The sequence below is a fragment of the Apis laboriosa genome, unplaced genomic scaffold (genome assembly GCF_014066325.1).
Source record: "Apis laboriosa isolate Shangri-la unplaced genomic scaffold, ASM1406632v1 scaffold173_cov153, whole genome shotgun sequence".
NCBI classification, from domain to species: domain Eukaryota; kingdom Metazoa; phylum Arthropoda; class Insecta; order Hymenoptera; family Apidae; genus Apis; species Apis laboriosa.
Genome location: NW_025222150.1, coordinates 517,738 through 539,265, shown reverse-complemented (window position 1 = coordinate 539,265; position 21,528 = coordinate 517,738). Strand labels below are relative to the sequence as shown.

Sequence of the window (21,528 nt, the reverse complement as noted above, 5' to 3'; positions counted from 1 at the left end):
TACTTTATAATTTTAATGATACTTGACAAAAAAATTTACTAACATATAGACATAACAATAGATAGACAAATATATAATGATTTGTTTAAATTTGAAAATATTGTTTAAATGCATAAAAATATTATATCATATTTAAAATTTGAAAGAAATATGAAAATATTTTATGTACAGAATTAATAAAATATTATACAAAATGTATATAAAATGATATATATAAAAAATATATTTTAAAAAAATAAAAAAATTTTTAATTTATTTTGATATTATCAAAGTATTAATTAATTTAATTTTAAATTTAAAATCAATTTTATTATCACGTAAATATTTTTCATATATAATGTATAAATATTTGCAATAATATATTTTTAATTATTGTTATACAATATATATATGTATATAATATAATATATATATTATAATTGTATATATAATAATTTCTATAATTAAATTATATAAAACAAAATAATAGAATATTTTTAATAAATACTTGGATAAATGAATTGATAAATTAATAAAAATAAAATATTAAAAATTATTATTATTAAAAATATTATTATATATATTATTATATTATTATTATATATTATATAATATTATTATTAAAAATTTAATTATAATACAAAAATATTTATAATTAAAAATTGTATATAAATAATATATAATATATATATACATATATATATAGAAAAAGAAAATATTGTTTATCTTCAAATAATTGAATATTTTTTGATAAAATATTAATTCTTTTATTTTAAAAAATGATATTTTCTTTTGGTTTTTTTTAAATTTATATAAATATGATATAATATATAATTTAATTTAAAATATATATTCAAAACATATTATATCTTCATTTATATTGAATATATAATAACAATATTAAATATTTAATAATTTAAATATAATAAATACAATATATTTTTAAAATTTTTACTTCGATGTTCTTTATCAATATTCTTTTTGTTCTTGAAATTATCATTTTTCAATAAATAGATTTTAACAATAAATTTTTATCGTATAAGTTTTAAATACGCGCTTAATTCTGTACTGTTATTCCCATCACATGCGTTACCGCATCTCTACAATTTCTTGCTACTTATATAGTTCAGCTAGTACAAAATGGTTGACGTGCCTTGACTGTATGATACAGATTGATTGATACAACATTTCATTTGCCTATGAAAGAATTAAATATAATAAATCGCATATAATATTAATGGATTTATAAAGATTATTATATTTCAGGTGTGTATTTTTTTTTTGTTATTTAAGTAATGTATAATATATATATATATACATATAAATATATATATGTATATNTATATATATATATATATATATAGATAGCAAAATAATTAAATCGAGCGTTCACCTGTCAATACGGCTTCCTTTGGTAACAAAATATCGTCTTTATCAAAGTGTAAAATACTTAATACATAATTGATATTTTCTATCTTACAATGAAAAAAATACAATAACTGTGTTATATTTTTCATTAAATATCATATATATTACAATTATTAAATTTATATAATATTTTATAAAGATATTTTTGAAACGAAAATTTTTATCTAATAATATTTGTATATTTCAAATATTTCAGTTTCTGTTTTCTGAAAAATTAAATATTCATTTAATTATTGGAAATAAAAAAGATGGAGAAACGACAGGAAATACTGGCTCCGTTTTCTTTTGGTAAGTTATTATTAAAACAAGAATATGAATAATTTTTCTCTATCTGTCAATATATTTATTTATTGTATGCAATAAAATATTAAAAAAGGAAATATTTAATATTTTTTAGAATTAATATCCTGTCTATATTTTATTTAATAAAAGCTTTTTAATATAAAATTTATAAATAAAACTTTTTATTATATAAATTTTTAAAATATATTAGAATCACATAATCTAAATATATTTACATTTTAGCATATATTATATTGAAAAGCTTATTTAATAATAGTAGAAATTTGTTTTTTAAATTTATTTAAAAAATATAATAGTAAAATATAAAAGTATATAGCTTTAGTATATTTTAAATATATATAGTTATTAAAAATAAAAAAATTTTAGTATTCTTGAAATGATAATTTTATATGAAGTTTAATAATAGAGTTGATTAGTAATATATATTATATATTATTTTTTTATATTTTTAGTAAATTTATATTATGTTCATTTTTATAATTTTAGTTAATTTATATTGTGTTTATTTTTATATTTTTAATAAATTTATAATTTAATTATTTTATAATATTTTAAATATATTTCTAATATGATTTTGTTATTTAGTTTTTTTATTTTTTAGTAGAAATTAAAAAAATATATAGTACATGTATTGAATAATAATTTTTTTTATAAAAAATTAATTTAATATTAATAAACTTCTTGATAATATAGTAATATTCAAGTAAGATTATCATTTATTATAATTATAGGATTTATATTGAAAACATATCTTTAATTTCATAATGATTGGATGTAATTCATAAACATGAAAGTAATATAAAGGGCATATTGATTTTTAAAAATTATATACTTAATTAATGTTTTTAAATATTAAAAACAATAAAAATGAACTACTAAAAAATATTAGATATGTAAAAATATATTTATATCTTTATAAAATAAATGAACACAATAATATTTTCATTCTTATAACTCTTTAATAAAAAAATATTTGAAATAAATTATAACTAAATTATTTTAAAATTTATTTATGATTATTCTTTTTCTGATAAAGATTCAAATAAATAAATTGGAATGAATTTTAATTCCAATTTTAAAATAAATTGTTTAATGTATACATAAGTGGATGATATATAAATATATATTTTGAGAGATATTTAATATTTAAAAAATTTTAAAAATATAATAAAATAATTAATTTTCGTTAATCAATGTGAAGTATAATGATTTTTGATTAAAAATAAAATTCCATAGATGTATGATTTGAATTTATAAATATTTCGATTGAAATAGTAATAGTAACTTTCCGAAATAATATTTAATTATATAAAAAATGAATTATAAAGACGGAAGCAAAAGATGAAATTATTAAAAAAAGAAATAAAAGTATTAAATTAAAGCTTGGTGGTCGATTAAGGATCGGGGGTGTATAGAGGCGGGGTGGCACGCGCGGACCAACGGATCAATTCGCGCTTGGGAGTTACGGGGAAAAGCAACAGTGTATCTATCCCGGAAAAGTACTTGGTATGATTTGACCATTTTTACTTATTCTCAATATTGGGATGACAATAAACGATTTATCAAGTCAACGTGTAGGTAAAATACAATATGTTAATTGATTGAATATTTTCACCAGAAGTGTCATTAATATCCGTGTAATTCATATGATCAACATTCATAATTCATTTTTTTTAAGTATCATATGTAATATAATATAAATATTTGATCAAATATTATGATGAAATATGTTTTATTATTAATTGAAATAGTAGGATTAAATAAAGAGTTTTAATTTTATGTATCATTAGTTAATGTTAGATTGATTTAATAAGATATTCTTATTTCTGAATTGTGACATTTGATAATTGATCTTGGATTTGTAATCAATTTTAATATAGTAAAACTTAATTAATTTCGTAAAAATTAATGAATTTAGCTTAATTTTTTTTTAAATAATAGAATTCTTTTTAATAAAAGAAAATTTCAAATTTGACAAAATTTTCTTTTTCATATTAATATTTGCATATTTATAAAGATATAAATACAAATAGCATTATAGAAATATTTGACCTGATTTTCATAGAATATGCCTTTATACATTACTAACGTGAAGATGAGATGCTGCTGCAATTGTCACGAGCGGGTCCTATTTGTTCCCTTCGCGAGTCGATATGCGCGAGGACATTTGAATATTGGTTTTCCTATATCTTGATGCAGTTCACGAAATGCAACATTCCTTGCACACGAGTATCATCTTTTTCGCAAAAGAGTATTTTTTTTATTATCTTTTTTATAATTTTTGAGTAATTTATGTTGTAATATTCGTATTTTTATTATCTAAATTAATTATTAAATTTACATAATAAAAACTTTGTTATATCTATAATATATATTCATAATTGATAAATTTATTTTTAATATATTTATAGATGAGTGTCCGAATAGTGGGGAAGATAGCGAAGAAGATGTAATAACTGATTATTTGGGATCATCGCATTCTGATTGCGATCGTATACCTATTATTAATGGAGATCTTAGCAGTTTGAATCTACATGGAAATATAATTACTGAAACCGGCTACACCAAAGATAATACGGAAAAAACAGCTATTACAATGTCTGAAGGAACTGATGAACAACAACAGCAGCATTCATTGCTTACACTTGGCACTAATAATCAAATCCAGACTAATCCTTTGGTACCAATTATCAGTGTCACGCCGCATTCACCTGGTCTTGCTAAGAATTACCCTGTTTTAGGTAAATTTTTTTCATTATTTAAATTGTGGATTTGTTATTAATGTAATTATTAAGTCTATATCGTAATCATTGAAATATAAAAGATACATTTATTAAAAAAGAAGATACATTTATTAAAAAAAGTAATTACAAAGTTCTGTTTTTATGTGAACAAATCTTTTTCAAAGATTTTATAAAGAATATAAGAAAACTATTATAATATTATTTTAGTTAATGATGTTATAATTGTTCGGCATCTAATTAATTTTTAAAATGCAGGCGAACATATAAAAAAAAATAAATTTATAGAATAATTTATGCAAGTAATACCAAATTACTAAATTAATCCTATTTTGTTATTTTTAAACTTTATTATGTTGGAAATGTTGCATAAATGTATATCATGAAATATTTTAACGATTGATATAATAAATTATATATAAATTATCCTAGAATAATTAGACAGATATTATAATTGTGTAATTATCCTAGGAAAACAATTTTGCATTCAATTATATATTCATTGCTATTTTAATTTTTGATAATGCATGCTCTTGATTATTTGTTTCTTTTGTTATGTTATTTGTTCGGTTAGAGTCAATTTTGATGTTAAAAAAAAAAGAGAAAAGAAAAAATGTTTAGACAAAATAACAAAGATATTTGCGAGTATTGTTTGCAAGTTTTTCTAAATTTTATAATAAATGTAAAGGCTATCATAATTTTTAATTTGTATAACACTATTCATTAAATTTCATTGAATTCAATATTGCTTGATAAAATTTTATGTGCTTCTGTGGCTAACAGTTTATTCACTTCCTTGCAGAGGACAACTTGCAACATCTGCATGAAATCCATGATTGTATTCAACGTATGAGAGATTTAACGCTGAGCAATTGGGGATATAATCATCGCACATCCCACAATGATGTACCTCAACGATTAACTTCATCATGTCCTTCCCTTTGTCCTTTAATTTCATCTGAAATTGCACCACGCTCGAGTAATAATGATACAGGATCTGATCCTGATCTCCTTGTTAATTGTTCCACCAATAGTTCTCCTACACATTTTCCATCAGTAGGTCCTCGTTCACAGAATGCACAAGGTATAGATAGGAGACGCAGCTGGACTGATCTAGAAGACACTCGATGTGGACGTCGCAGATATTCTGGACAAAATCATCTACAAGCACAAAATATGGTTAATATTATATTATACATATTTTAAAAGATACTTTCATCTTATTTGTAGCATGATTGCTTTATTGCTTTTTTCATTTTGCTTTAAAGTTAAAGTTTTTATCTATTTATTTCATTATAATACTCAATATTTTTCTATTACAATTTCAGCGACAACGCAGTATTAGTTTAAGTAGTCTAGACAGTGAAATGGAAATAGAATTACATGGAAAGTCTTGTACCAGACCTGTAGGAGTTGGCAATCGAACATGCAGATCACAAGCAAGTACTCATTCTCTCAATGAAGCTGATTTAGTACAGGTAATTTAGAGAATGTTTACAAGTTTTTTGAATATTTGATTTGTAATGAAGAGGTTGAAAATTTTTTTAACAGAGTGAATATCAGAAGATAATTACAAAACGATTCAAAGGTAGTCAAAGATTAGCAGACAGTAGTGGTTTGATGCCTGGTCTCACAGGCTCTCGTTTACCTCTTCAGAAATCTATTTCAACACCTTCAATTGTCACACCCCAAGTTAATGCTCATTTAGCAGAGACTGTGACTAGGACAACACCATCACTTAAAACGTAAGTAAAGTAAAAATATTTTTAGATTGCACAGCTAGATCAATAATAATGTAAATTTTAAAAATATTATACTGCATTTTATAGTATTAATTTGATAAACAATGAAATAATATAAATTTAAATATAAATTATGAATTTTTAAATGTTATTATTTATTAATAATTTTAATTTTTTAAATTAATTTTATAAATTCTTTATATCTATAAATAATAATTTAATTTTTATGATCTAGCTTGCAATCTTTTTGTTACATCACATATAAATAATATACATACATAGAACAACTCATACATTTTGTATACATTATATATATATCTAATATAAGATATATAAAAATCAAGATGCAAAATAGACCTATTATCTTATGGAATAATATAATATAGTATCAAATATCTTTTAGAATAGCTTTATAATTTGTTATAGTTTGTTATGGTATTGATTTTTTATCATTGAAAATTTTAGCTTGTTGATTCTGAGTTATTGAAAAGAATGGCCCAATTTAAGTAATTAGAATGATCTATAAATTGTTAAAACATTTTATTTTTTATTATTTTTTTTATTTATAACTATATGATTAATATGTGGATTTTTTATTAACATATGATTTTGTAATAATTAATGAATATTTTTTCAATTAATATTATAATATATAAAGATGATATACATGTAAACTTTATATATAAATTTTATTTATGATTATAAAATATTTTATTTTACACTATATTTCTACTATAGCATAAAATAATAATATATTTAATATATCTTATATTGGAATTTAATTAAAATTTTAATAATCATTAGTGCAATTTTATTCTATACCAAATCCATAATGTTGAAAATGTCATTAAACTAGTAATAACTCTAAAGTATTGAAATATGAAACAAGAAAATGCATTTGATTTTAAGTCTATTTTAATTGTGATTATATATATTTTTTACATCTTAAACAATTTTTAAATTAATAATAAAAAAATGAATGCATGATTTATTAATATATTCATAAAATATTTTAAAAAATATTATATTAATTTAATAATCCTATTAAGAATGCCTGCATTAATTTGTAGATGAAAATATTTAGCATGATTGCACTATTTATTGTTATATTTAATTTTTAATTTCTTTAAAATTAAATCGCACTTTAATTAAAATCAAGATATTATTTCATTTTCATGATATTTTATTCCTAAAATTATTAAAAAAAATTTTCGAATTTTACTTTGAATTTACTCTTTTGTATATCTTAACTTTGCACATTTGTGGCACTTATGTGGCACTCTCGGTGGAAAACCACACGAGAATTTCTGATTTGCATCTTTTACACAATAGTCGCATACTTTGTGTTTGTACTTGACAATTTCCTACCATCCTGCATGGTACAGCCGACGTGAAAGAAATGAAAAGGGTAGTGGAAGTGAGACTGAAACCGAGGATCTTCACACACCAAACAGCCATGAATTTCATGAAGATAGAGAAGGCACTCCAAATGCTCAGATATCCCTTGATGAACTATTGACTGAGTAAGTATTATATATTTTTAGAGTTTTTCATATATACATGATACATTCTAAGAAGAAAGGGAAAAAAAGGAAAAATTAACTGGTTTGTATTGGTTTCATCATAAATTTTTTTTGTTTTAAATTATATACACATAATAAAATTGTAATATTATTTAGATTTTTCTATATGTATATTGTTTCTTCACAAAATGCTTAATGATATATTATGTATTTATAATATTTTTATTTTAATTACTTAGTGTAAACATATCATGTAGTACCGCTTATAAATATTACACATTGTTGAATATTTTTACATTGTTTCATATTTTAAATTCTTTTGATTAATTATATTTATACATTAATTATAATTCAATTTTTTTTAATTAATTTTTAGTGCAGTTGTATATGATGATCATCATTCAGAAAAAAGTAGAAGAAAACGAGGATCTATTTTTTTCCGTAAAAAAAAGGTAAGAATATTATAAAAAGTTTAAATAAATAAATAAAACATAATTTTAAATGTTATGATGAAATTATAGGATAAAAGTGGTAAGAAAACTAGTCAACAACATTTATGGACGACAATAATGGCAGGACCTCAGGGAAGTTTACTATGTGATGTTTGTATGAAACATTCAACAAATAAACCTATACTTCTACATTGTGACCGTAATTAATTATATATTAATTATATATTAATATATTTGTATTTTTATTAATTCATTGATATTGTTATTACCAGATTGTGGAGTATCTGTACATCAAAGTCAAGGATGTAAAGATCAACTGGTGCTAGAATGTATTAAATCAAAAAATCATTCTAGTAAAGCTGCCATTAAAACTACATCAAGCATATCCACAACTTCGAGTAGCTATAATGTTAAAAGAGGGTCTACTGCATCATTACCATTACCATTATCATCTGGAAGTGGAAGGTAAATAATTTTTATTATTGAAATTATAAATTTCCTGCATTGGATCTGCGTATCTGTGATTCAAGATTCGCACGCAATTGGCATGGCTAGGCCTAAACTTGGAGTTTATTACAAACTCCTCTTATTTGCAACAAATATAAGTTTGAAAATATATATATATTTATATTTTCTAAGAAACTTTTTACTTTTTTATCCATTAAATTTTTAAAAAAATATATCATCTGATAAAATTAACTAAATTTAATTAATTATATATTTATTATTAATTCAATATGATCAGCTATTAAAATTTAAAATATACTTACATATTTTGAAAAATTCCAAATATACTTACATATATTTAAAAATTCAAATAATCTGTTACATTTTATATTTATATTTATACTAAGAAATCTTATTGAATTTCTATATTTTATAAAACATAGCTAGAAGAGATTGTATTTGCTTATTATTCAAAAGCTTTGGCTGGTTCATAAGCTTATTATTTCTAATTAATTTTGCAGTTTATTAGCCAATAGTATGATAAGCTTTAGCGTGTTTATCCTCGTGTCTCTAACATGAACTAATAAACATTTATATAATCAACATATAAAATTCTACCCAAACTTTCTTAATTATTTAAATATTATTTTTATAAATTTAATATAAACTATACAATATGAAAAAATAATAGTTATTATTAATAATTTAAAAATAACTTGATAAAGTCACACAATTAAAAAAACACATGATTTTTTAATGCTGCATATTTATATGTTTTATATTGCGGTAAAATATGTTTTTGAAAAGATAATGTTTTCGTATCAAAAATTATATATTAGTATCAAATATCAAGTAATGTATAAAACTAAAAAACATAATAGAATAAGAAAACTGAAGAAAGAAGGGAAACAAAAGGCAAAATGAGGTTGCCCTAATGCAGTGTGTGCTTTTTCCTTCCCCCGTGCATTCCCTCTCGTGCAACGACAAACCGATCGATTGCTCGCCGATTAAAGGGAAATTAACAGCAAGAAAACTGTGACAAGCTACAGCCCTTGGCGGCGAGTTGCTACTAAACTTGGAGTCAAGTAAGTCTCAGATGTCTGATGTGTATCTCCTATTTTGTCGAAGCGTTCATACGTTTCTGTTCGTGTATTAATCCTACACAATAGTAGGATAACCCGTGTCTATCGTTCCTTGATTCTTTTCTCGCACACATTGTTTAAAAGGCAATTGAATTGCCTCTTTGTGTTATATTGACGGAAACATCACCTTACCCCTGCCTATGCTTCTGACATGCTTGCTTCAATTTTTTATAATTATTCAATAATATATTTTATACATCTTATTGTAACTTCATTCGATCATAATAATAAACTCACAATTATTAAATGATTAAATAATTTATTTATCAAGCATTATCAGGAATGAACATCTAGTATTATGTTTCCAATCGATATAAATTTTTTTATTACTTTCATTTCAATTTTTCCTCCATGTTATAAATTTATAACTTTATTTATAATCTCTCTCATGCTATAAATCTATCTCAGAATATATATTTGATAATTTTTCATTTACATAAAAATTTTTTAGAAATATATTAATAATATTATTTTGGATTATTGGGAAAGATTTTATTTTAATATTTCAATTTAACGAATCACATATTTCGTTTTTTTGTATATTCATTAATGATTAAATAATTAAAATATAAGTATTAAAAAAAACTGTAATGTATAAATGTAAATATCTCATACCCAACTTAAATATGCTCATTAAGTATTCATTTTTTAGAAATTCCTATAATTATATATTTCACAATTTTTTCTAACTTATAATTTAAAATTACTTGTGAAATAAAAAATAGTTATTAATATAATAATATATAATGTATAATATATAATATAATAATGATATATAATAAATAACTAATTTAATTCAATTAATGATTAAATATATAATAATTAATTGCGATTATATATCAGTTGAAGATTTAATCATTAATCACAGGTAATAACCAAATATTTTAGTTATAATTGTTAATTATCAATTTTATTATATTTATTATATTTTATTATATTTTTTATATATTATCTTAAAAATAATTATTGTAATAAGTCAGTTATTAAAATTGAATTTTTATCAATTATTTTTTGTCTTGTATATTTTAAACATCATTTAAACTTTATTTATGTAGAAAATAGGTAATTTGTATAGAAATATATAGAAACATATTTATAAAAACAATAATAAAAAATAATCATATTTATGTAAAAGATAACATCAAAGTCATAATAAAAATATAATTTATCATATCTGTAAATAAGTAATATATTTTAACATTGTTAAAAATTATATTAAAAACAAAAAAATATAAGCTATTTTAATTAATTTTAATGACATGTAATAAACAATTTTTTTTATTATAAAAAAAGTATTTTAAAAATATGAAATATTATATTTTTCTTTCAGTCAAACAATAAATGAGGAAAAAGATGGAGATGGACAACATCGTGATATATCTAGGTTTGTAAACTTTTGATTAAATTTTAATTTTTTTTTAATTTTTTTTCAATTAAATTTTTTTCATCATATAACTTCTTTTGATTAATTTTTTTTTAGAAAATAATTAGTTTAACAGTTTTAAACTAATAATAAACTTAAAAAGTAATTATAAATTTTTTGTTTAATATTTTAGTGGATTAGAAGGATTTGATCTTGGAGATGATGCTTATCAATTTACTGTGGGTGATTTGGAAGGTTTGGATCCTGAATTGGGTCTAGCTAAAGAAGAACCTGATTCCTGGAGTACCGCCATTGGACATAATATCGCATTGCGATTAGTTGATAATTGTGAAAGAAAAGTAAAAAGACAAGAACATATTTATGAGTTTGTACTTACGGAAAAACATCATTGTTTAGTACTTCTCGCTATGGAAAGAATCTTTGCGGAAGGTCTTCGACGTCACTTTCGTTTAGGTCAACCAGATTTAGAACGCATGTTCCCAAGATTACGTGATCTCATTGATATTCATTTACGATTTTTACAAAAATTACGTAAGCGACAAAATACAAATCCTGTTGTTCCTACAATCGCTGATATATTAGTAGATCAATTTTCTGGAGAGAATGCGCAACGTATGAAGAGTGCCTATGGAGAATTCTGTAGTCGTCATAGAGATGCTGTTGAAGCTTACAAATATTATTTACGTCATGATCCTCGATTTGCACGATTCGTACGTCAATGTCAGGTAGCTATAATAAGATATATATTTATTTTATTCATTTTATACTTAATTGATGCAATAACAAAGGAATATATAATTAATGTTTATGTATAGTCACATCCTTTGTTAAAAAAGAAAGGAATTCCTGAGTGTATCCTATTTGTAACTCAACGTTTAACGAAGTATCCATTGTTAGTTGAACCACTCATAAAAACGGGTATTGCACAAGAAGAAGGTGAAGATTTACGTAAAGCTTTGAGTCTTGTTAAAGAAATTTTAGCCGATGTGGATGCATGTGTTGCTGATAAAGAAAGAGAAGATAGAAAATTAGAAATTTATAATAAGTAAGAAAATAATATTTTATAAAGTATATTTTTAATTATTTTTTTGCTTTCTTTAATTCTATAAATTCTATAAATAACATATTTTTTTTTATTGTTATTTAGAATTGATGCAAAGTCTTTTGCAACTTATCGTGGTACCAAGTTCAAAAAATCAGATATCATGGCATTTAATAGAATTTTAAAATTTGAAGGTACTGCATATTTAATGCAAGGTCGTGGAAAAATGACTGCCATTGTAGTAGTTGTTCTTTCTGACATATTATTTTTTTTGGCTGAAAGAGATCAGAAATATGCATTTTTTGTGCCTGACAATAAGGCTGGTATAGTATCACTTCAAAAATTACTGGTTCGTGAAAAGGCTGGTCAAGAATCTAGAGGTATTTATTTAATAAGTAGTAATCCAGCTGAACCTGAAATGTTTGAATTAAAAATTCAAAAACCTAAAGATAAACAATTATGGATACAAGCAATTAGATCAGCAGTTGAAGCCTGTCCACAAGAATTTGAAAATGAAATTGATACATTAACTGAAAATAATAATAATAATGAAATAAGAGATACACGTTCCTCTTCTATATCGTTTCTTTCTGTTGAAGAAAGACAACGTTTAATTAAAATTAAAGAGTCACATGTTCTTAAGATAATTGGTATGTGTGATATTTAATAATATATGTATGTATATTAAGATATTTATAGAGATAGATACAAAACAGATACAAAAATATTGGTTGAGACTTATTTATTAAGTATATAAGCAATTTAAATATATTAGAAAAAGCGAGGCTACAAAAAAATAAGATAATAAAATAAGATTGAATTTCTCTGTTTTATATATTTATAAATCTTAATCAATATTTTTGTATAACTTTTATATTTGTTTTGATTTTTAGAATTAACTCTTCATTCTAGACATTTTCTGAATATATTAATATCTTGTATAAATATTATTAGATTGAATATATTAAAACCAGTTTATTATTATAATTAGGTGAACTACGTAAAAAAGATGCAGAACAAGCATTATTACTTGAAGAAAAAATCAACTTACAAATGCAACTTTTACATGCTGCAAATATTTGGAGTGCAAGTGAAAATAGTGATAATGAAAGAATAGAAAAAGTTGACAAAGAAATTCTAGATTATACTAGATTAGTTCATAATGAAGGAACAGATTCTACACAGTTACGACAAGAGGTTATATTATTATATTTTTTTTTTTTAAATTAAATTTTAAATAATATAAGAAATTGTATTCATGAATATATAAAAAATTATATTATAAAAATTATATAAATAATATATAAATATTATATAAATAATAAACTATGAAATATCTTGAATAAATAAAATTAAAACTGAAAAATCATTTTTTTATAGGTGGTTGCAGCTATTCAAGAAGCAACAAAACTTGCTAGCTCATTATCTTTTACTGCTGGTGGTGCTACTCTTTCGAGAAGTTTGAGTTCTGCAGGAGAACGACATAGTGAAGCCTATGTTCCATCTGCTCTTTGTGTTCCTCGAAGAGCTGAAACATTTGCGGGATTTGATCATAACAAAGTAAATGTATAATATGTTACTACTTTAGCAATTAAAATAATAAGTTAAAATAATTATATGTTTTTCTTAGGAAAAATATCCATTACGAGAATCTGCAATTCATTCCGTAATTTCTCTTCCAAAAGTTAGTGAATTTATGAAAGAAAATTTAGATGAAAAAGAAAGTCAAGATACAGAAATAAATAAAGATCAACAATGGGCAGCAATTCGTTTATCTCATCATGTTTATAGGTTGGTCTGTATAATTAGTAATCAAATGACAACAGTTGATAGTCTACAAGCTCAATTAGCTGCATATAAAGAAGGAAGTATGGGTAAATCAAATAATAGACCTAATCCAAATCGACAGTTAGAAGAATTACGTAACTTACAAGATCAGTTAAGTCGAGAAAAAGCAGCATTTCGTTCTGCATCTCAACAAGAACAAAAACAATTAGAAGAAGAACGGACTGAATTGGCAAGGCAACGAGAACAACTGGCAGCAGAGCAAAGAGATGTTACACAGCAACGAGATCAATTATACCGACGACTCGAAGCATTAGAACGACAAGGAGTGACATTAGTTACAGGTTCTGCACCTACTTCTACAACTATTCATTTATCTCATTTGACGCAAGGAAATGATACTGTACAAACACGAAAATCACAACCAGATGCTAAAAGAATACCATTAAATTTAATTAGTGCTACTAATCAACAAAAAGTGCAAAGTAATCTTCCTGTCAAACAACAATTGCCTTTAAAACTTGCTAGTGGAAGCAACAATAATAGGTATGTATAAATATTATTTATATAATTATTTAAAATATAACAAAATTAAATTAAAAAATTAATATTAAAATATGTACACACACACACACACACACACACACACACACACACACACACACAACACACACACACACACACACACACACACACACACACACACACACACACACACACAAATATTCTAATAATATATTTTTTATTTAATAAAAAAATTAGAAGTGGAAGTACAAGTAATAATAGTCCCGATCGACATTCGCGAACGGGAAGTAGTCCGGCAATTGTTACTGGGTCTACGTATTCTTCACCAGAATTAGGAAATAATCATGCTGGAACGAGTCATTCCTCGAATCGTTCACTTCGAATTACACGATCGCCTCCAGAATATCCACATCAACAACAGCATCAACGAACAGAACAGCAACAACCTTTGGAGGAAGAAGTAATTTTTTTCTGACGTTTCTTTCGTTTTGGTCGGAAACATTCTCGATCTTCTCGTCCTACAACTGGCGAAGCTACTCCAACTTCCACGTTAACTCCCTCCCGAAATCAATCAAAAGATGCTCAACCTAGAAGTCGTGTAAAGTCATTTTGACTTTCAACATTTTCTCGGTAAGAATTTTGAATTATTTTCTTCATAATTATTATTAATTTCAATTTTTCTTCTTCATATTGTCTTTATATTTTTTTTTTATTTGTTTCTAATATTTTCTTTTTACTTATTGGTATTTTTTCTCTTTTATTTCTTTTTTCTTTTCTTAACAATTTTATCTATATTGTATATCGAAATACAATATAGTACACAAGTGATGCATTTAAGGTGTCCATAATAATAGTGCGACGATTAATAAAAAAAGAATATACATATTATTTTCAATATAAAATTAAATAAAGAATAATGTTACTTTTCAACTGCTACTGAAGGCAATAATATAATTTTTATGCAAATTCTCACAAAATCTATTATATAAAAAAAGAATAACTATAAAATATATGGACAAATAAAAAAATAACAATTAGTACTCAGAAATATTTGCGGGAAAAAAATATTAAAATGGCTTAGTGAGATAGATCAGCCGATCTTGTTGAATCCTTATTCGTTATGTTATTAAGCCGACTGACAATTTTAGAAACATGATTTTAGACGAATCTTTTAAGCAAATCTGTTGCAATTTGCTGAATACAAGATAGAAAAAATACATTATTAGAATTGCATATACATGGATGTGTATATAGATATACTTTTTCATGACATATGTATGGCATTACTTGTACGTATGTTGAAAACGAAAATGTGTGAAAATATGAATGAAAAAAGAAAAAATAATAATTCGTATGTAACATTTGTGACACGTACATGTGTGTGTTTGTAAATGTGAATGCATGTATGTGTACGAATGCCTGAGTGACCGCGGTAGCTATTCTTATACTGTAACTTTAAAAGTATTTTAATACGTGCTAAAACGACGGATAAGATCTATTATTATCAATACATTGCTGTTACATGTGCCAAGCCACAGATTAAAATCATTAATTTTTTGAATATCATTACATCATTCCATTAATAAATATGTATAAGTCGTTTTTTTTAATTTAACAAAATCAATAGCAATCCAAACTACATTTTATATTTTACATCTTTCTTCGAGATTATTCACTGCCATTATCATTAATCTGTAATTTTTTTCTTTTCTTCTTTTTTAAGTAATATAACAAACTATTTTATTTATTGCATTATATATATTAAAATCGGCGATAATTTTTGATTGCTTAAACTATTTTATTTATACGAGACTTTCTTTGTGAAGAAAGTTTTTGAATATTTTGAAAGTAAAATTTATTCTAGAGAAAGTATTCTTTAAAAATTGATCATACTGCACGTTTAAGATATTAGATAAGAAATCTCGAATGTGGTTCTAGAATATAAATCATTATATTTTTTGTTTTAGTATATATGTATGTTTAGATTTTGCACGTATTTGCCTCAAAAGATGCTGTAACGTGCAATATGATCGAATAGAACAGCGTCGTCGAGGCACGATAAAAATAAAATATATAACTAATTAATTTATCTTCGTAAGAAAACATAATACTATCAATTTGTCTCAATTTTGTCTCAATCGCATACACACACAATCGTGGTGACAATAGTTCTTAAAAGTATTTCCGTAAGGTTTAAAGATTATGAAAAAAAAAAAAAATTTAATTCTTATAAGTCTATAAAAAAAAAAAAAAAAAAAAAAAAAAAAAAAAAAAAGAAAAAAATACCGAGCATATATCAGCTCGTAAGGATATTGTATTAATCTGTTAGTAGCCTTCATAGATGAGTGTTCGACTTCATTTCAAGAACACTTAATAAAATAAAACATTTTTAATGTCATGATGCTCATTATAAAAAAATAAGAAACATATATGAAAAGTTTTAATATTGGAACATAATTCCAAAAAATCATTCCACAGTTAGATATTACAAAATATATATATATATATATATATATATATATAATATATATATATAATATAAATTATATATTCTTTATATACATTAAGAATATTGCACTATGTCAAATGTAGCTTAATACAATTAAAATTTATTGTTATTAAATATTATCCTTGTACAATGAAGTCGCACACCATCTTCAGGGTAATGCGAAGAATCAAATTGGAATAACAACTAAGAAGTAGTGCGGCGGCCTACATGCGTCTTTTGGCATCTAACATATTTGATGCTGTTAGGCAGCATAAGTTTAAAAAAGGATATAAAGAATTATTAATAACGCGGTTTTCCACGTTTTAGTGAATCTTTATATCTCTGACGCTCATGGGAAGTATTTTTGTACGTTTACTCTGTACCTACTATTTTACTCTAAAACTATATCTATTGTTATTATTGTGATACTCGCTACTGCGATCGTCTTTGGAAATGTTAACGTAAAATTATATCTAATAAATAAACGCGTATTTGTTAAGACGCGTTTACTCATAAATCAACATTAATTCTCTTAAAATCTAACAAATTAAATTAAAAATCGTTACGTCAGTTATATGCTAATATCAATTTTGTTACTTATTATGTTATTTGCTTAATTATTTCATTAAGATTATCATTTATTCATAAAATGTGTTTATTTTATAACAAATGCATGTCGTAAACATATTTTAATCACTTCTTATATTCCGAAATAAAATCATTTTTTCCGGAAGGCGATCCATAAAAGTTAATCTGTTACTTAGCGAAAGTAAATAAATATTTACGATATTTTTCTTCCTGTTTCAATTCTATACAGATATATACATACTGATATGTGATTTACATTCCTTAACGTTTATATATACATATGCTACATTTTTCGATTGATACATGAATCGCTGTTAAATCATTAACCGCATAAGGAAATAATATCTATTTATTATAAATGTACATACAACTGTTATTGTAATAAAGAAAAACGTGAGGGAAATGTACGATTATGTTAATGTTACGTAATATTTCTCTTCTGTTTATTATATTTACTTACAAAAACTCTTTTTGCATTTACAAATTTTTATCCTATCAATTTTAATATGGCTTAGTTCTGTGTTGACGATCTCGTCCTTTGCCAGTACCAATTTTTGCCATCAATTTATGGCTAGAATTTTGTTGAATAGGTATAGTTTCAGTTTGTCTCCAAATATTTATAAGTCCACCTTCACCTACTGTTATTAAGGAACCACTCTGCAAATGATACATTAAAATATTCATTATATTAAAATAAATTTATATTATTTATATTAAAATTATACCTTTTCATGTAGCCAGCTATCACGTACTATTTGTTTATTTCCTATCATATTATAACATGTTTCTAATCGATCATTTATGATATTTAAACATCTCAAATTTTCCCTAAAATTTTATAAGAAAAAATATATAAAAATATCGCAGTAAATAAGATTAATTAATGTTGAAATTTAATTAATGTTATAAGTTATGATGTCAATGTTATAATATATCAAGATGTTATATTATCCTATTTTATAAATTATTTAAATCATATTATAAATGTTTAATAATAATTTATATTATTTACCCTTTAACATTACTGGAACCTGCAAGGAGGAATGGTTGTCCAAGTGCATTTGAAGCATGAAATCTAACTATATAACAATCATCTGGATCATCATTCTGAAAAAAATAATATAAATTATTATTTTGAGATTGTTAAGAGATTGTGTTTAGGTATAATATTTTATTTTCTTTAATTTTAAAATTATTTTCAAATTATTTGAAATTAATTTTTTCTATAAACATCAATAATAATATAATTATACTGTTGCATACTAACTTGAGAAACTGTTAGATTACTACGTTCAAATTTAGCATATGGAGTTGCTCCATCACAATCCCAAAGTTGTAATGAATTATGTGTTGTGCACCAAAGATTATCATCACTTAACCAGCCTATCCTATCCTTTTTTTTTTAAGATATATAAATTTCAATCTTGTTTATATACATTTCAGATTTTATCTATTTAGAATATTAGCTTACCACAGATGATTCAGTATTTAAGGAATAAGTTAATGCAGAATCTTCTGATGGCTGTGTAAGGTCAAAGACATTAATCAGTCCATCTGTACTACCCGATGCTAAGACATCCTGCTTACTAGAATGAAATGCCAAAGAGGTTACATCTTCCATATGAGATTCCCAATATCCGCCAAGAAGATTATTTTTATCATCCAATTTTGAATTAGTATGTCGACTATCCCAAAATAAAATAAATGCATCTCCTCCAATATGCTCAGTACCACCTGCTACAAGTTTTTCATCACAACTAACATCAAAACTGCAAAGAGGTCTCATTTTGCCATCTTCTGTACTATCTAAAAATACAAGAAAAGTATAGAGATAAAAATATAAACTTATATAACAAAAAATATGTAAAATTTATAAAGTTTATATGAATTATATATATAATGGAAAATATATGGAAAATATTTATATTATATCAATTTCTACTTCTTAGAAGAACTTTCTACATACCTTTAAACCTTGCAATAACTTTGCCTTTAGCTCGTAAATCACATGCTGTAATTTGTCCATTATTCATTGCTGTGTATAAAATATTTCTAGAAGTAGGACTGAACCTAATACCAACAATAGGTGCTTGATTATGAGTTAATGTAATAGTCTGGTTTAAACTTTCCCCAACAGAATATATTACACATGTATGATCAGATAAAGCAGTACCAATTCGAAATTCTGGATCACTATACATAAAAATTAATTTATAGTATATCTTGAACAGATTTTTTTAAATATATATAATTAAGACAATTCATGTCAAATCCAAATATAATATTTAATATTTTTTAAATATATTTTTATATAATAGTAATATTTTTAATTTTATAAGTAATCAAATATAACATAATATAAAAATAAACAAATAATGTTACAATAATTAAAAAATTAAATATCAAATAATTTAAATTTCAAAAAATATTGATATAAAATATTTCATTATTCAATAATAAAAAAATATATTTTAAATAAAATGGAGGGAAAATTGCGTGATGCTATTTAATATTTTGAAGTAAAATATACATAAAATTTTTTTAAAAATTATAAATTAAGAAATACTATACTTTTTTTAATAGATTTGACATAAACTGCTTCATAAGAAAAAGCAAGATTTGCCTTTGTGTTCCACAGACAGCAAGAATATAATTATGATCAAGAGATACTGCTTCTTCTATCGATGATATTAACTCGCTTTTTCTTTTGACGGTTCGATTATCATCGTGTTTACGTGTACCATGTTCAACACTTAATCTTTTTAATGATTCAACTATTTTAGCCATGCTGCTCGTTTTTAAAATTCCGAGCAGATATTACAAAATTAAGGTTAATATCACGTTTGGATTATAGCCATACGTCTTCGAAAATATAAAATATTTGTCACTTTGAACAAAATCGAAACTATTAGATTTTTTATCTTTAACTTTCTTTGTTTGGCGTATAAAATTATTTAATGTAAGTTTTTTTTTAATTTAATAATAAGTTTTATCAGACTACGCCGAACAGAGAAGACGCGATTTTTTTTTTTGACATCGGTAGGAACAAAAACTAACGTAAACTGTGAAGTTTGTTTGGTGTTCATTAAGATAAAACCATTACTACTTTATCGATAGATGGATTTTTCACAACCACAGACTATGTATAAAAATAGACTAATAATGCAATATATTTTTGTGACACATTTTTAGAACTCTAAGCATTATTATTTTCATATCACTGACAACAGATTATGGAAAGCTATTTTAACATTCATTATGATAGAAATTAAAATTTAAATAAAATTAAAAATATACTTTTATCATGTCTATATACTTTGATATTGTCAAGTATTACTCAATAAAAATAGCAAGATTTAAATAAACATAATAAAAAATTTTAACCCAATAACAAAGAAATAAAAAGAAATTTGAAACATTCTATCGGAAAATGACGCTATCGAAAATTCATTTATCTTTAAATTTATTTTCATTATTTGTGATCTTGGAAAGTATTCTTAAAACATATAATTAACTGTTTGGACAATTAATGTTTTAATTAACTGTTATTGAATTTAAGATAACAAAGATTTAATATCATATAGTTAAAGAAAAATGTATTAACCTACAAATTTTTTATATCATTTAAGATTTACAAAATATATTTATATATTTGATATATTTGTACTTCACCATTTAATTCTAATAATAATTTGTAATCACTTCATATATAAATTATTTTTAAATATTTAAAAAAATATAATTTTATTTTTGGAAATTACAATATATTAATTTTTATTGTAGAATTAATTAATGAATTAATTTTATAATTATTAATTAATTATTGCATTGTAATAGATTTTTAAGATAATTTTGTATTAATTTTATGAGTAAACAATAAATTATTAGATAATATATTTTTTTGATTTTTAAAAATATTTAAAAATTTTAAAATAATTATAAAAAAAAATATAGATATT

General features: G+C 23.3%; 2 protein-coding genes across 7 annotated transcripts; one reads left to right on the top strand and one right to left on the bottom strand.

Moving 5' to 3' along the window:
• Positions 1-1,127: 1,127 nt before the first annotated feature.
• On the top strand, positions 1,128-19,105 carry LOC122711598 (A-kinase anchor protein 13). Of its 6 annotated transcripts, XR_006346123.1 has the most exons (20): positions 1,215-1,245; positions 1,604-1,695; positions 3,776-3,961; positions 4,122-4,451; positions 5,254-5,630; positions 5,780-5,929; positions 6,003-6,196; positions 7,579-7,716; positions 8,093-8,168; positions 8,238-8,367; positions 8,441-8,633; positions 11,088-11,141; positions 11,314-11,866; positions 11,957-12,186; positions 12,289-12,833; positions 13,175-13,380; positions 13,564-13,743; positions 13,814-14,514; positions 14,731-15,123; positions 19,013-19,105. XR_006346123.1 is itself a non-coding variant. In XM_043930539.1 (19 exons), exons 3-19 carry the CDS (start codon positions 3,811-3,813, stop codon positions 14,966-14,968), a joined length of 4,446 nt encoding a protein of 1,481 aa, XP_043786474.1. In that variant the 5' UTR covers positions 1,215-1,245; positions 1,604-1,695; positions 3,776-3,810; the 3' UTR covers positions 14,969-16,779. The 6 variants fall into 6 exon arrangements, 5 of the variants coding, with proteins under 5 accessions (XP_043786475.1, XP_043786474.1, XP_043786477.1 ...); XM_043930539.1 differs by lacking the exon at positions 19,013-19,105 and having other exon boundaries at positions 14,731-16,779; XM_043930540.1 differs by lacking the exons at positions 3,776-3,961; positions 19,013-19,105 and having other exon boundaries at positions 1,128-1,245; positions 14,731-16,779.
• LOC122711599 (WD repeat-containing protein 89) lies at positions 17,985-20,656 on the bottom strand. The gene is made up of 7 exons (XM_043930544.1): positions 20,193-20,656; positions 19,536-19,762; positions 19,041-19,375; positions 18,837-18,962; positions 18,582-18,676; positions 18,295-18,397; positions 17,985-18,226 (listed from the first exon to the last, which is right to left on the bottom strand). Exons 1-7 carry the CDS (start codon positions 20,354-20,356, stop codon positions 18,071-18,073), a joined length of 1,206 nt encoding a protein of 401 aa, XP_043786479.1. The 5' UTR covers positions 20,357-20,656; the 3' UTR covers positions 17,985-18,070.
• Between the last annotated feature and the right edge of the window lie 872 nt (positions 20,657-21,528).

What these genes read in the sequence shown, in the direction of transcription:
- LOC122711598 (XM_043930539.1), top strand. Translation starts at nt 3,811, where the DNA reads ATGCTGCTGCAATTGTCACGAGCGGGTCCTATTTGTTCCCTTCGCGAG. An exon ending in CTTGATGAACTATTGACTGA is followed by an intron (nt 7,717 to 8,092) that starts GTAAGTATTATA and finishes ATTAATTTTTAG; the next exon opens with TGCAGTTGTATATGATGATC. An exon ending in TTATCATCTGGAAGTGGAAG is followed by an intron (nt 8,634 to 11,087) that starts GTAAATAATTTT and finishes TTTTTCTTTCAG; the next exon opens with TCAAACAATAAATGAGGAAA.
- LOC122711599 (XM_043930544.1), bottom strand. Translation starts at nt 20,356, where the DNA reads ATGGCTAAAATAGTTGAATCATTAAAAAGATTAAGTGTTGAACATGGT. An exon ending in AGTTATTGCAAGGTTTAAAG is followed by an intron (nt 19,376 to 19,535) that starts GTATGTAGAAAG and finishes TTGTATTTTTAG; the next exon opens with ATAGTACAGAAGATGGCAAA. An exon ending in GGTTCCAGTAATGTTAAAGG is followed by an intron (nt 18,398 to 18,581) that starts GTAAATAATATA and finishes ATAAAATTTTAG; the next exon opens with GGAAAATTTGAGATGTTTAA.